General features: G+C 37.0%; 3 protein-coding genes across 3 annotated transcripts; all 3 read left to right on the forward strand.

Annotated features, from left to right (window-relative positions):
- The first annotated feature begins 24 nt into the window (after positions 1–24).
- LOC106152072 (protein PBDC1) lies at positions 25–3760 on the forward strand. Its single transcript, XM_013525562.2, has 6 exons — positions 25–99; positions 1140–1205; positions 1434–1493; positions 1962–2105; positions 2510–2621; positions 2961–3760. Exons 1-6 carry the CDS (start codon positions 79–81, stop codon positions 3152–3154), a joined length of 597 nt encoding a protein of 198 aa, XP_013381016.1. The 5' UTR covers positions 25–78; the 3' UTR covers positions 3155–3760.
- Positions 3761–3915: 155 nt separating this feature from the next.
- On the forward strand, positions 3916–7469 carry LOC106152071 (potassium channel subfamily K member 16). Its single transcript, XM_013525561.3, has 4 exons — positions 3916–5079; positions 5375–5562; positions 5894–6092; positions 6340–7469. The coding sequence occupies exons 1-4, from the start codon at positions 4392–4394 to the stop codon at positions 6612–6614; spliced, it is 1350 nt and encodes a 449-aa protein (XP_013381015.1). The 5' UTR covers positions 3916–4391; the 3' UTR covers positions 6615–7469.
- Positions 7470–7626: 157 nt separating this feature from the next.
- On the forward strand, positions 7627–15822 carry LOC106152065 (uncharacterized). Its single transcript, XM_087018079.1, has 8 exons — positions 7627–8575; positions 8848–9032; positions 9448–9649; positions 10082–10370; positions 12563–13068; positions 13315–13496; positions 13724–13922; positions 14198–15822. The coding sequence occupies exons 1-8, from the start codon at positions 8011–8013 to the stop codon at positions 14482–14484; spliced, it is 2415 nt and encodes an 804-aa protein (XP_086874205.1). The 5' UTR covers positions 7627–8010; the 3' UTR covers positions 14485–15822.
- The last annotated feature ends 222 nt before the right edge of the window (positions 15823–16044 follow it).

Raw genomic sequence — 16044 nt, forward strand, 5'->3', positions numbered from 1 at the left:
GGCAAGGCCTAAGATTCTGAACTAACTCCCAATTGGTTAGAATTTGATGTCACGTGACACGCAGGTAAATAGGTCAAAATGGCAGAATTCGCAGGATTGGTAAGTCGGTTTGTTATCTCAGATATTCAACAATTTGAAGTTGTTAAGAGAACATATTGTAAAGTAAAATTTCCATTTGATAATCTGCATAACTCCTGTAGTCAGGGATTAAAGCCAGCTGTAACCATGTTAATTCTTATAGGGATTGTACACCTTGTTTTACATGGTTACTGTGTGATTAAAGCCGAAGGTCCACGTGTGATAGGTGAATCATATGTATGTGAAGACTATGTACAGTCTGTATTTTCCACTGTAGCACTGTACTGTACGTTGCCAGACGATTTTGAACTTGAAAATATGTAGGAATATTGAGTCGAAGCAGTGGGAAATGTTATGTTGAAAATGAGTCGGAGAGGCTAGGGTTAATAGGAGATATTTTCTTCAGTTTTTTTTACGTTTGTATGTAATCATTAACAAGTAAATGATATACAAACTGCAAGTTAACGTTATAACTCGAGGTTAGTACTGTAATGATAGAATTAGACCAGTTGGATGGTTCTAATATCTTTTCTGAAATTTGGCTCAGAATTAAGTACCAGTAAGCATTCAGGCTACTATTCAAGCTTGATATAATATTGAATTTAACATACACATTTGATATGTTCTTTTTTTTACTTTAGAATCAAATTATGTGAAACACATTACCTTTGAATGCAAAATGATTTCTATACTCTTCAAATTAACACTGCAAAGTCCCATGCTGCTCGTGCTCACACGGCCAATTTTTTCTGATTTAATGAAGTCTTAATTGGCTGTAAAATATATTTGTAATTTATGCTCAAAAGTAATTTTGTCACCCAGGCCTAATAAATTAAATAGCCATTCATGATCTCTAGCCTTGAGATTGTGATTGCAAATGCAGGATTAATTTCTCAAACTGAGTTTCATGGCACAAATGTAAAAATAGTGGTGTTTATGATTCATCTGCTTGCTTCTTGTTAAGAACCCTAGAAACTCAATCATGCAATTTAGTTTTTATTTCATTTTGATACATATTTGTGTTACACCTTATATGTGAGTTTACTGACTTGTCATTTCAGAATGCATCTCAAGTTCAGGCAGTTGGGTCAACATTGGGACAACCAGCCTCAAATTTTCAAAATAATGTAAGTTTCTAGTTTCATATATATATATATATATATATATATATATATATATATATATATATATATATATATATATATATATATATATATATATACTAAAAGCAATATTAGAAAAAGCTGGACTTTTTTATTTATGTAGTTTTTCTTAAATTTTAAAGGAATTTAAAATGAAATCAGAAAAAATACTTTTTGATTTTAGCACGTTTATCTTTTCAATGTCTTTTTCAGGAAGAAGTAGAGATTCAGTGGGCTATGAAAGCTTACAGACATGCTGAGATTTATTTCAATGTAAGTTCTGTCTACAACTTTTGTCATCAGTTCCAGTTACACATAATATAAGATTTTGTTGCCCAATCAAAGATGAATAGTGCAATGTTATACGTCAAAAAAAAAAAAAAAAAATTCCCTGGAATAGTTGGCATATATTTTTCAGACTAATCTTTCATCCTCCTTTCCTGGCACTTGTCATAGCTCTGTAACAATCTCAGAAAAAAACCTTAATCCACACTTCATAACTCTGCCTGGGTGGCAGACAGCTGACAGGTTTGCCAGGAGATGGTAAATTAGATAATTTTTGTCAATGCAGCTTCATGGCATTTTTTTTCGTTAAATTACTTGACAGATTATTTAAACAAGAAGTGTTTTTTTCCTCTAATTTGTGTTTAAATTCTTAAATTTCATCCTTTTAAGTTTTATTTTGTATAATGACCTCTCATGTTCACTGTTGTGTACTGATTGTATCTCAATTGGTTTCAGCTGCTGTGTTCAGTTGCAGAACCAAAAAACTTGAAGCTGACAAAAATAGATGATGTAATTTACCAAATGTTCAGAGAAACATTTCCAGACATGAATATTGCAGTAGTTGACGTTGAAGCTATGAAAGCACCTGCTGCCAAAGAGGTATGTACAAAAATCTTCCCTTGCTATTAGATCTTCTAATTCCCCCATCTCAACTAATTTCTCTGAGAAATTAGTTGAGATGGGGGAAATATTTGATCATTTTCAAATTAAAAAAAGTCACAGATTTATTTATTGATATTTAATTGATCGTGTAATAGTTAAAATAATATGGAGTTGGCTATATACATGCCAATTTTTCATGCATTTAGTTTCAAGATGAAAGAAAAAATGAATTGGTGCTTTGTATTTTATTATTATGGAATATTTATGTATAAACCAACAAATATTGCACTTTGTTGTGATAAAAGTTATAATAAGTTCCCCATGCTGTTAAGCTTCATGAATTAATGATTTTCTCTGAGAAATTTGAAATGGTATATTTTTTAAATATTTTTCTTTTTTAGAAATGGAGACCATTCTGTGAGGAATTTCGAGACAGGGTAGAGGACTATAACTTTGGTACTTTAGTCAGAGTAAATGCTGATGATGAGTATACAGAAAAAAATACGGAAATTGGTAAGGTTCTGTTCCTCTTTGATTGTGTTTAGCAGTCTCAGCTACTGCAATATTTTTTTCTTTTTGTAGATAGGGAAATTGTATTGGTTTGATAAATTGTAAGGACGTTTAGTGTAGAACTAAATATTTTTTTATAAAAAAATTATTAAAAATTAGAATGAAATATTGGGTGGTAAGATCAGACAAATATAAGTAGCTATAGACAAAAGAATCTTCACAAGTGTAAGGACGTTACTTTGAGCAACATTTTATATTTAATTCATTATGGGAATTTGGCTTGTTAAATGTATTTAGCATTATTCAGAGTGATTGTAAATTGAATCTCTTTTTTTTTTCCAGTTCCGAGGGTGCAGTTTTTTGCATTAGAAATAGCAAGAAATAGGGAGGGATGCAATGATGGATTGAGAGAAAAATATGCTGTCAAAGATGACAAACCACCTTGTTTACCTGAGAAAGACGATCAAATGGATCTTAAATACTTTCCTGTTTTGAACACTATTGGACAATTAGTTGAAAAACAATATAAGGAATAACTTTCCTCCAAAACATTTCAATAGTTTGAAGGAATTTCCTCATTAAAAGTTTCTTGGAGTCATTTGAAAGGTCTTCCAGCTCTGTTTATAAATTGGGCACGTTTACAGTTACCACTTGTCAGTGAATACAGTCAGTCATTCAAGATATTTTCTAAAGTGGTGCTGGCAGATCATTTTTGACAGCTTAACTTAGTACCATAATATCTCATCAAGTCATGTAATAATGAGTTCCAGCTACCGTTTACCAGGGCCATAGAGAGCTTTTGTCTAATGGCTAATTCTGTACACATTTCTGCACTGGGTGAAACTGCAAAAATGGTGTCGTCACCCAGTTCACCTCTGGTAGAGAGGAAGTTTCAGCTGTCCCCAAGCGACCTACGTTGGTAAAAATTGTTGGTTCGTGGACAACAGATGGATGAGATGGGCTTTTTGTGGTTAGAGATCGTAATTGGACAATCTACCAAGATGGTGCATAAATCACGCTGTCCTAGCTAGAAGCTAGACTGGAAATCTGTCTTAATGTGCCTCCTTTCATAAATATATGAAATAGTATCTTGATTTCAGGTCTCTAACATTTACAAGTAAATAAAATATTTGAATAACTTATATTTGGATGTATATTTTATTGGAAAACTGTCAAGCACTGCAGCTTACGTTAACAGTTGTGCATCAAAAATCAAACAGTGACTTGTAAAATATCAGACATGCGTATTCGCAAATTGAGTCCTTTTTTTGGCAGGCCTTTGCTGTAATCATCCCCCCCCCCCCCCCCCCCATGTGTGGTGTATGAATACAGGAGAAAAATACTGTTTAAGAGAATTTGGATTATAGAAGCTAGCTAGTTAACAACTTGGATAAATGCCATTTCCCACTTCACTCTGCTATAAAAGGTGTACTCGGTGTATCTGATATAGTACAGATAAATGTTTCCAAAGCAAGTTTTAATTTTCTAGACTGGACGTTTACCGAAACAGTTTCGGCTCTCTTGTCAATTAATTATTCAAGACTTGTTTTGTCCTTTAATGTGGAATGAAATGTTGAACAAAGATCATTGTTACAAATCGATACAGTCTCGAATAAAAATCAATGCTCTAAACTTCAACGTGCAGAACCTAATCAATATTAGGTTTCCAATCATACGCTGTTCACGGCTGCAATGAAGTGAGCGGCTACTTTATGAATGTCGAAATTAAAACGACTAAATACTTGAGGGAAACGCTGGTTTACGTTCTAACCAATGTCGGACCAAAGGACGGCATCTGCATCTGGCACAGATGTGATCGCAAACGAAAATTCTCAAGAAAAGAGGCGCACTTCAAGGGGAAGACGGTCGTCCAACCCGGACGGCGTGGATGGGGACAAAAGTACCAATCGAAGACGAAGAACATCAAGACCAAGAGAAAGTGCAAAGCCGGGAGATCCTAAAAACTCGGACAAAAATCCAGACGACAAGGCAGCAGCTGATGGAGAACCAAACAACAATGTTGTAGACGCTAAGGATGAGAAGAAGAAAGGGGGTGGGCTTGCAGTCTGTGTTAAGATTCTCAAGTTGTCTTTTTCTTACGTTGGTCTTTTTCTTATCGTGGTAGCTTATAGTATCGCAGGAGGGTTCGTGTTCCAGCTGCTAGAAGAACCCAATGAAGTTTCTGAGTGTGAAGAATACAGGGCGGCATATATTGAAGCAGAAACTAACACTGTGGACCTTGTCTACGACCTTGCTTTATTAAAAGACACGGAAACCCAAGATTACGTCATTGAAAAATTCAGAGAAAAATTGAAATCTTTTGGTGATGCTTCAGTTAATACGGGATACTCATGGGGGACGAATTGTACATTGATTGGAAAACCAGACGAAGGAGGGGACGTCAGCGTGTGGAATTTTGCTAATTCTTTCCTGTTTGCTTTGACCATTGTGACCACAATAGGTACGTACTGCAGCCCATCTGAAAGGCCGCATTTAATCAAATAAGTTCAGAAATAAAGCTGAAGCTGAGCGATTTCATGTTCTTTTGACACCAACGATCACTTCTGTTTCATAAGAAGCACGTAAAATCTATCAAAAGAGTGCAGTTCATAATTTTTGTTATCACCACCACTCAAAAATGTCCATAAATTATATTTCATTTTAATGACTTTTTGAATGAAAGGCTCGGTAAAACTTCTGAAAAGCAACATATCAGACATGCAGGTATATTTTCCAATGTCCTGGGGTTTTTTCAGGCTATGGCCACATTGCCCCTCACACCAACTGGGGGAAGATCGTCTGCATGGCCTACTCGCTGCTGGGGGTCCCTCTGATGCTGATGAATCTGACCAACATCGGGGACGTCATGGCAGACATATTCCGCTACGTCTATGCCAAAGTTTGCTGCTGTGGCTGTTGCAAAGGCTGCTGTAAAAAGAATAAGGCAAGACGCAGTGAATAGGAATAAGCTCTTTGGCACTTGTTCACGTGTCAAAAACGAAGTTAATGTCCCTTGAATAACAAGTTTAAATAAAATAAAATAAAAAGTAATGAGACTCTGAGTTTGGTGAATAATGCTCATGTCAAAATTCAAGTAAATCTGGAATATCCTCATATGACAATCTTCTAATGGGAGCAGAAGCAAATTCATATTGTTTCATTCTTATTTAAAAAAGACTAGGAATATTTATCAGTTATATCTTGCACAAAATATGTTTTGACACAGATCCATATGAATTAAAATGTGAACAAGTGCGTCATATTTTCTGCTGTAGGTTCGCGCCATCAAACCCGCACCAAACGCGGCGTTTCAGTTAGACTCCAAAGGAAAACCAATGCCAGTGGTAATCGTCGCAGACGACAGTGATGATGATGACGAAGAAGAAGAGTTCGATATCGAATCCGTTACTGTCCCCCTGAGTATTACTTTACTCACTGTTACCCTGTGGCTCGTATGTGGAGCGGTGATCTTTGGTAAGGTTGACTGGCGTGTCAGGACTTCACGTATAACATGAATTCCTGGCGTGTCAGGAATTCATGTTATACGTCTGGCAAAAAGTAGGGGGGTATCGAAATAAAAAAATGAATTAAAAAATGAAATTGAGTAAAATAACACAAGTTAACATAAAGATTGTCTTCCCCATATTTTAAATGATGAAAAAGCATAAACTCTGCTCACACGATGTTGCATTCAATAAAGAAAAAAATTCGTTTTTTTCAGGCGTTTGGTACGATTGGACATTTGTGGAAGGATTATATTTCTGTTTCATCACCCTTACTACAATAGGCTTCGGTGACTACGTCCCCAGTGTGAATGACTTAAGCACGGACGAGAGCCGGCTTCGTATGTGTATAGCATGGATGTACATTATCTTTGGACTGGCCCTAGTACCCATGGGAATCACTGTGATGCAGGAAGAGATCGTGAACAAAGTGACCTGGCTTACTTCTAAATGTGGTTTTGGGGGCGACGACGAGGAAGAAGATAAAAAATAGGCCTAACGTGCAAGTGAATCTCCATGACGTGACGTTTACAGGTTGCTGATATAGGCCAACGAACTCCTCAGTCTTTAACTACATGTGTGTGTGTGTGAATTACCGAACTGTACACATCGACTGCTTCTGACCTATCTATCGATTTCCAAAGCCCTTGCGATAAATAGAAAACGATACTATTCAATCCGCGTATACAGAAAAAAATCGATGGTTAAGCAATCGTTTCAGTTCATATATACACGTGTTTCATTTTATTTTCGATTTAATTACTTTCTATATTCAGCCATTAAAACTTTTTGTGTCAGTGTCTGAACAAAATTACTAGCCTGAGCGTTTCATTCGTAACATAAAGTGGAGAAAAGAGATCAACAAAATAATCAGTGCTGGCGAAGCATTGCGATAGAGGAGTCGAGAAAAGGGCATTACATTGTATCTCCTTGCAGTATGCTTATGTTTAGGTGAAGCAAGAATAAAGATTCTTCATGATATTTAGACAGCTTGCATTTTTTTTACTGGACGGAACAGACATCACAAGAACTTGTCGTTATGTGAATAAGTATTGTATTTATATGTATATATATTTAACACTTGCGAGAAAACCATTCATTTGTATTTGCATTGTCCATTTTGTAATCTACAACACAGTGTGACAAGGATAATATAAAGTCATCTGGGACATTTGTATTTTTTCCTCAGTTATATTTGAAATTGATTGGATTGTATTTTCAGTTCTGTTTAACCACAATGCATATCTTACATTTTCCACCTTATTGTAAACCAGTGGCCTTTCAATTTTTTCTCATGTAAAAAGAAATTAAATCATGGACTACCACAAAGTCTATCACCAATTTGTTATTTGTTCCTTCGCGGCCAATTTACTGTCCCTATATATTTTGCATTGTCATTGATGGTATGGTATTGATTTCGTTAACAAGTTAAATATTTGGCTTCAATGATTTTTCCAATTGATGTCTCCTTCGCGACAGCATTATATCGTCTCTTGGGGCTATACACCTGTAGTTGGAACGTCGATATGGCCTCCGCTAAAAGCTCGTCTCACAAAACAGTAGATGGATTTGACAATCGATAGGAGTGTGCAGGACATAAAATATTAAAGCTGCGCTCTTTAGGAAGAAATGCAAACGATCAATCAAAACTGTTAGCTCTTTATCATTTCAAAACGCGACCTGTTAGCGTAACCGGCCCGTGACACGCAGTTGTTGTCGTGTTTCAGAGCACTGGTATGACTTACTCTGGAATTGTAAAGCATTGTTAATTTTTGCCATGTAGCTGCACACTAAAACAGCCATTGAGATTATTCATGAAGTGACATCGATATTAGACGCTTTGAGTTTTACCGGAATTTCCTCCCCGCAACTTTCTATTAACATTCACGATGAAAACGTTGTCGGACGAAAATCTAAAGGACAACATGGAACTGAGTGACGAGGAGGAGGGGGACGCTCTAGAGAGAAAAGACACCCCCAGACCAGAAACACCCAGAGATGAAGAGGAAGCCGAGCAAGACAAAAAGAAAAAGAAGAAGAAAAAGAAGGGGAAATGTGGAAAATTTTGTCGAAAATTCATCAAGTTTATGTTCTCCCACGTCGGACTAGGCGTTTTAGTAATCGCGTACAGCATTGGCGGTGGGTTTATCTTCGAACACCTGGAGGTACCGAACGAGGAGGACGAATGCAAGAAGGCGGCGACCGACTATTATAAAGCAGAAAACAACACTTTGAGCCTTATTTGGGACATTGCGTCTCAAGCAGGCGATGCTCAAGACCAGGATATCAAGGACAAGTTCAAGAAAAAGTTACAGGAGTTTGGGGTGGCTGCCGTGTCTTACAACTACGTGCCACAAACCAACTGCAGTCTTATCGGCCAGCCGGGAGGACCAAAACTTATCTGGAACTGGGCAAACGCCTTTCTCTTTGCCTTGACTGTCGTCACAACTATAGGTAAGAAAATTTTATCAGCTGCATGTTTATCCGTATAAAATCTCAACTAGTGCTTAGTTCAAATGCCTAATATAAGATATAAGTTGACATATATAGTATACGATAATATAAACTTTGCATCACAAAACAAAAAAGTGGTGAGGACGGATCTCTTAACGAATCCTTAACGAATTTTCCGTCTGGAGGCTGAATGGAAGTGGCTGATCACAGAGTAAGATAATCGCGTAAAGTCAAAAAGACGGTTGAAAAAAAATTATTTTTCTTTTTTTTAGGTTATGGGCATATTGCCCCTCGTACTATGTGGGGGAAATTGGTGTGTATCGCCTACGCCGTGTTAGGGATCCCGCTCACTCTTCTCTTCTTGACAAACATCGGTGACGTCATGGCAGATATATTCCGCTATATCTACGCCAAAGTCTGCTGCTGCGGTTGTATTAGAAAGAAGAATAAAGATAAGGTATATTCAGAAAGTACTGAAACCCACCTAGTAATTCATTATGTTTTCAATTACGGGATCATGTGGGCACGTATTTTAATTTGATTTCTGGTGTTGGATAGATGGGGATAAAAAAAGAATTATGAACTATTTTATATTTGCATAAGTTAGACAAACGCATTAATTCATTTTAAACCTTCCATGTCAATGTTTTTTTTTATCTTGTATTTTCATAGCCCACCAAACGGTCAGTCGGTATCCCATTGTTCCGTATATCAACTCTATTTTTAGAATAAAAGGTGAAACAGCATGTTAACGTCAATAATCAATAATTTCTAAATTTCAACAATTGATCTTTACCATTATTTATTTGCATTATTGGACTTTAATAATGATGTTTTATCTTATATATCAAATATACGCCTTCTGTTAACAGGTACAAGAAATTCGAACCCCGTCACCAACCAAGGGTTGGAAACTCGACGAAACCGGTAAACCTCTTCCTCCGTCCAGAGAGCCGACCATCATAGATAATGATGATGACGATGATGACGAAGAGGAAGAAAAGATTACCGTGCCCCTTACTGTTACCATGTTAGTGATCATAGGGTGGCTTCTAGGAGGATCTGTCTTGTATAGTAAGTGGCCATACCTTAGATTTCTGTAGTATTTCAATTTTTATTTTTATAGAAATGCTTTGAAATTTAAAAGGATGATTAAGAAGATGTAAACATGATATTCTGCAGTGAAAATAATCGCTTTTATTTCCAAACATCTATAAATCATATAGCAATTTGGCATTTCTCGTCTTCTTTCCATATATTAAGTCAGTCGTCGTAAATATCCCTCGCCAAACAAAAAGCTTCTCTCTTCCTGAGCTTAACTGGGTAATGACGTCATTTTTGAATTTCTGTACAAAAATTCTCAGAGTAGGCCTACAGAAATGTGAACAGAATTAGACAGAATAATATCTGTGAATATTTAGCGAAATATTCTCTATGTGACACTGGTTGTGGGTTATAATAGTCTATGGTTAAAATTTTATAATCTTTACTTTATTCGTTTTCCAGCCGTGTGGTATAAAGATTGGAAGTGGTACTCTTCCTTCTACTTTTGTTTCATCACCATGTCCACCATCGGTTTCGGTGACTATTATCCCTCTGTGGATAACGGCCTTGGAACCGTGGAGGACATCATGATCATGGTGTCAGCCTGGACCTACACCATCGTTGGCATGGCGTTTCTGGCCATGGGATTTAACTTGATGCAGGACGAGATCGTCGACAAGTTTAAGTGGATTGGAGAGAAACTTGGTTTTTACAAAAAGGAGGAAGAGGAAGGGGAGGAGGCAGAGGAGTAAAGGCGATGGAGGAGGAGGAGGAGGAGGAGTAAATGCGAGAGAGGGAGGAGGAGGTGCAAGGGCGAGAAAAGGAGGAGGAGGAGTAAAGACGAGAGGAGGAAAAAGGTTAAATTGCACGTTTGAAATCAAACCAATAAACAGTGAGCAATGATTATGCCCTGTCATAATCCGTCCATCACTACATAGACACTTCATGTTAATTTTCAGTGATTTTGTGATATCCGTGTAGTTCTAATAATTGTTAACTTATTAAAAGTATATTTACAAACGGAATAAACAGGTTGCCAGGTTATGTCTCAATCAATCGCCAAGGAACGAAGAGAATTTTCATAATTCTTTACACGTCAATAATATACAGTACATTTATATGAAGTCCGCCAGAAAACCGTAAATATTTAAATTTGGTTCTGTAAATTCCTTAAGGTTAAGCACTGGATAATGATGAAAATTACTCGGGATGGAGGAGATATGAAATAGCGTTTATTCAGCTGTAATTCAAGGTTTAGTGAAAGCTACTGTTGCTTGAAGTAAATTCTCAATATACCCCTTTTTGCCATCAGCCGTGTATTTTATATAAAAAACTATGCACATATTTTTTCCTTGTTTTATGCCCTTGAAGCATCCGTCCAGTGTCAACTTTGAGGTTCGTTGTGCGTTTTATCTTAAAACCATGGTAATAATACAAAGTGTTTACGATAATATCACGTCCATGAATTAATTAAAAATTCAATATTCAGACCAAATGTGGACTGTACATTAGATTGTTCGCTGTGCCTGTTTTGTTTACTCCGCCCATGGATATACCTTTATACTGGAAGACAATGTTCTGTTTAAGAAGAATCTCAACCCGAAGCATTGTCAACAATCATTCTCATAGTATGTTTGAAAAATTGACTGTTTTTGCTGAACCAACCAATCAATGTGTGATATTTGAGATTGATATAAAAAGTGACTACAATGGCATCATAATGTATTTGATGAATGGTAAACTGTGAAGACGCATGCATATGTATGTTGTTATACCAATGCCAGTTTTATGTTGCTCTTTACATATTTTATAATGAATGTTACTGAATATAATAAATGTGTATTTTTATTGAAATAATCTTTTATTTTTAATACTTATCTCTTCTCTCGAATTGTCTTTTTTTAACGAATTATAAAAAAATGACATGCATTAAGATTAGAGTAGAAAACTCCAAGCACAAATAAAATTGAAGATTTGAGAACTGTAATATAATTACGCAGAGTTAGGGGCAAATGTAAATGTAAACCATATATCAAATAATTTCGAGATAACATGCAATTTGAAAAAAAAAATCATTATCATTAGGCCTATTATGTTGTAGATTTTTTACCTATCAATTACTCATCATTTTTTTTTTGTCAAAATCTTAAATTCTGCTATTTCATCACTTTTCGCAATTAAGTCATTATTGAAAATATCTTCAAAAAATTTTAACTCCGCATTGTTTGATGGACTGTTTAATGCCATTCAATTTTAAAATTATCAAATGGTTTGGAGCCAAAGGTCCGAAAAAAGTTTCTTTTCAATATGCTATTTTGTGATGCGCTGAAAATAAAATACATTATCCCCATTTGTTGGTTGACATTTGTTCAGTTCTTTTTTTGTGTGTGTAACTGATGAGTTGACGTTAATGTTTAGTTTCCTGTCAGACACGGTGTGCGCCGCCATGTATCTTATGTTACACAGCACTTGTATTCACGGAATTGCACAGGTAAGTGTAATGGATACTAAACGCAAAGTCGATCACGCTTCTCTGCGTTTAGTTCATCGGATCGATGAGTGGGGTTTTCATTTCGATTAACTGACATTAAACATTGATGGAGTTGCCTTGGCGTCCTGTCAGGGGTGTTTACACGACACACTGAAAGCCTTGATGACTGCTTTTGTTTAAGGATGGGGACGGGACAATCGATAACATCTAAATGACAATTGGTGTAGGTTATGAAATATTTAATTTTCTGACACTGTGACAATACTTCGGTTCGATATTCACTTTCACTGCGGGATATTTGCGTCGACTCCATCAAACGGAACGCCATTACGAAGATGCTGACGCTGTCAGCGGCGATGACAGATGAAATCGGCCAGTGAGTTCTGTATATGAATTTAGTAAGTGCAGACTGTTAAAATAATTGGACGATAAGTCGTGCTGTTTAGTTGAAGTGGAAAAAAAATGTCTGAAAAGCCCCACACTGCCGAGTCCAAACTTCTGGAGGAGGAAGATGACAAGAAGCAAAAGAAGGGAAGCGCCGCCGCTAGATACTGCAAGTTAGTGGTTAAATACACTTTCTCCCACGTCGGGCTGATCATCATGGTGATTCTGTACAGCGTGGCTGGCGGATTTCTCTTTCAAAGCCTCGAGGAACCAAACGAACTGGACGAATGCAAAGTCTCAGAGGCCTCGTACCAAGTCATCGAGAATGCCACTTTGAACAAAATGTGGGAAATCACCAATACAATAACCAATGACAATAAAGACCAAATCGTAGAACTTTTCACAGAGCTAATGAGGAACTACAGCGTAGATACCATAGACAATGGCCACGAACCGACTAAAGTGTGTAATATGTTGGGGAAGGAAGACCCTGTGTCGGGGCAGGTGGATTACCAGTACAACTGGAACTGGCCCAACGCTTTCCTCTTTGCTCTGACAATTGTATCAACCATTGGTAAGTGGCTACCACACATATCTAGCCATACCCCTATTCTGAATGCATTTCACTTGCTTGATATCATAATTGTTTCTTGCTGCAGGTTTGTTTTACTAATTTAGATCCCACACTGTTAAATCGTGTTGTTATCGTTGTCTCGTTTACGTGTTTTAATGGTAAAAGTAATCTTTTTTTCTCAAAAAAAAAAAAAAAAAAAAAAAAAAAAAAAAAATTAAGCATTCTTTTTTACCAATTCCCTCTCAGGTTACGGTCACATATCCCCAAACACGATGTGGGGCCAGCTAGCCACCATAGCGTATGCTCTGCTAGGCATTCCCCTCATGTTGATCTGCCTTGCCAACATCGGGGACGTCATGGCCGACATCTTCAGGTGGATCTACTCTAACGTCTGCTGCTGTGGATGCTGTAAAAAGAAACAAGAAAAGGTGAGAAGCTCAATTTTTATTTTTAGACATGATGTCCAATTTCACACATACAGAATATTGAACGTGTTTTTGATGCAGCGATGCTACGTTTTATATTGCGGTTGGCCAAGTGACCGTAAAGTAGTTTTGAGATTTAAGCCCATTTTTAACATTTAAAACCTGACATAAATCTTAACATCAATCAATTAAACGCATAAATCAGACTACAAAAGCAAAGGCTTTTCTAGGAACCCGAAGATGAGAAATTGGCTAAGAATGGAGCGTGGCGGACGGACGCCTCGGGGAAGCCAATACCCCCGGGCTCGGCCGATAATGAAGAGAGTGATGACGAAGATGAAGAAGATGAAGATGAGAAGATCACCGTCCCCCTGACCATTACAATGATAGTGATTGCAGTCTGGATTGTGTTCGGAGCCGCACTTTTTGGTAGGACATATACATATTCATTATTTTCTGGAAAGCTTGTATTTTCTTTAAAAAATAGAAAAAAAAACTGATTCTGTGTAATATTAAGAATTTAACACATCTGTTCGTTCAGGTTGAAGAAAATCGTTTGTGTTGTGTTATACGGTGTGAACCCCACGTGCACTGGAAATATTCTTTTTAAAGCGTTTCCTGCTGTGTAAATAGGCTCCACTTCTTGTTCTTTATACGACACGAGAACAACATTTGCACATAACCGGTGTGATTCGTTATTTCAGATGCATGGGAGAAAGACTGGTCATTTCTGGAAGCCAGCTATTTCTGCTTCATCACCCTGACGACCATTGGGTTCGGGGACTACGTGCCCGGAGTGGAAAACCTGGGGACGTCTGAAGGCCAGATTCAGATGATAATCGCCTGGCTGTACATCGTGTTCGGGATGGCTCTCGTCGCCATGTGTTTCACTTTGATGCAGGATGAAATTGTGGCGAAATTTGCGTGGATTGCAGAGAAGATTGGCCTGGCCGGCGAGGATGAAGATGCCGACGGAAAAAAAGAGAACTGAGAGAATATTGAGTAAGACGGGACAATGCTGGCAGCATATTTTTGCTTGACTATTGTATTATAAATATATCATAATCTCGTACGCCAAACTGGAAGGCGGGATGGTTCCAGTTTTGTACATTAGAAACACGCGTCAGGGACATTTCTTTCGGACAGACTTAACCGAATGTTTTGACGTGTGTTTTAATTTAGAAACATTATTCTAAAACAAAAACACCATTACCGACGCAAAGGTGTGAAATTTGCCTGGCCAAATGAATTAATTCATAGCCACAGTTTGTCACTATCCGTGTTCAGTGAGAGTCCAGTTACTCTTAATTGATATTTGAAATCCACCTCTCTGTGATTCAAGTCTGATAACATGGCATGTTACTAGCCGTTGGTAACCGAATCAGAAACTCTGCAGAACTGTGATAACAGAAAGCATTCTTATGCAAATAACTGTGCCTCTTGTGTGGCGTATTAATCAGTCACGGTCTGGTTGTGGACCAGTTTTCTGTCACGTTTTAAGTTCGTTTTAGTTGGTTTTAGGTCCCCTTCAAAAAAACCTATCTGAATAACTATCAAACAAACGGGAAACGCGATTGTTTCCTTTTTCAATGGGAGGCGCCCAACTTGTTTTGTCTGAATAAATATATCAGGAAAGTGGCGATCAATATCCACTGTAGGAAAAGATTGATGAGGAATTGCTGGTTTTGTTTCCAAATGTAGCGATAGTCTTTCTTGCCTCTTTATGCTGAATATTCTTAAGATTTTAAATGCATGTTCATTTCAAGTAACAATACGTGTATAGATATTAAATGGAATTGATGTTTGAGTTGATACGTAAATATAATAATTAATTCATCACTCCTGAATAGGAATTTTCGTTGTGTATCAAATTATCATTGGTTTTTATTATTTTTAATTCTGGAGGGAAAATAATAGCTTTGATCTGTAAGATTATACGTCGCACTGCAGTTTCAAGTGTGTGAGTGTGTGTGTGTGTGTTTTGTATTAGAGAAAAATCAAACATTCATATTCTGATAAACAAGTTGCATCAATCAAAAATTATCCCCGACAGACAAAACCTCCGCCGTAGAGAATAGCACTTGGAGTCGTTACACTAAACAACAGAAGTCGGAATAGAAGTTTTTTGAAACTTTTTAAGACCGAAATTTTCTGTAAGTATTAGTGGTATTACACGTAGTGGTCCTTAAAACTAAGGGGTTTTTGTTTGACATTTACATTTTAAATTGTCTTCTTCTTTTAAAAGAGTGAAGACAGACTGGTCTGAAGTTGCTTTGTGAAACGGGGTTCAGCGCCTATCTATATTATATTTGAAATAGTGCTTAAGTGCAATCTACATGTTGACCAAATTGTAATAATAAAAAATTTTCACATAGGCCTACTTTTTAAAACTTCAATTGACAAAAACGGTGACAGCCACTTTGTGCGATATTTTCTCTGCTCGGAAGACGCCCATTGATTAGTGCAATGAAGGATCGATGGCGGCTATTGTTGCCGCGACATTTCGTGCAATCGTAGATGCTTTGTTTACTGCGTTGTACAATTTCCGAGT

Source organism: Lingula anatina, chromosome 1 (assembly GCF_051362555.1).
Source record: "Lingula anatina isolate TDL-2025a chromosome 1, LinAna3.0, whole genome shotgun sequence".
Lineage (NCBI taxonomy): Eukaryota > Metazoa > Brachiopoda > Lingulata > Lingulida > Lingulidae > Lingula > Lingula anatina.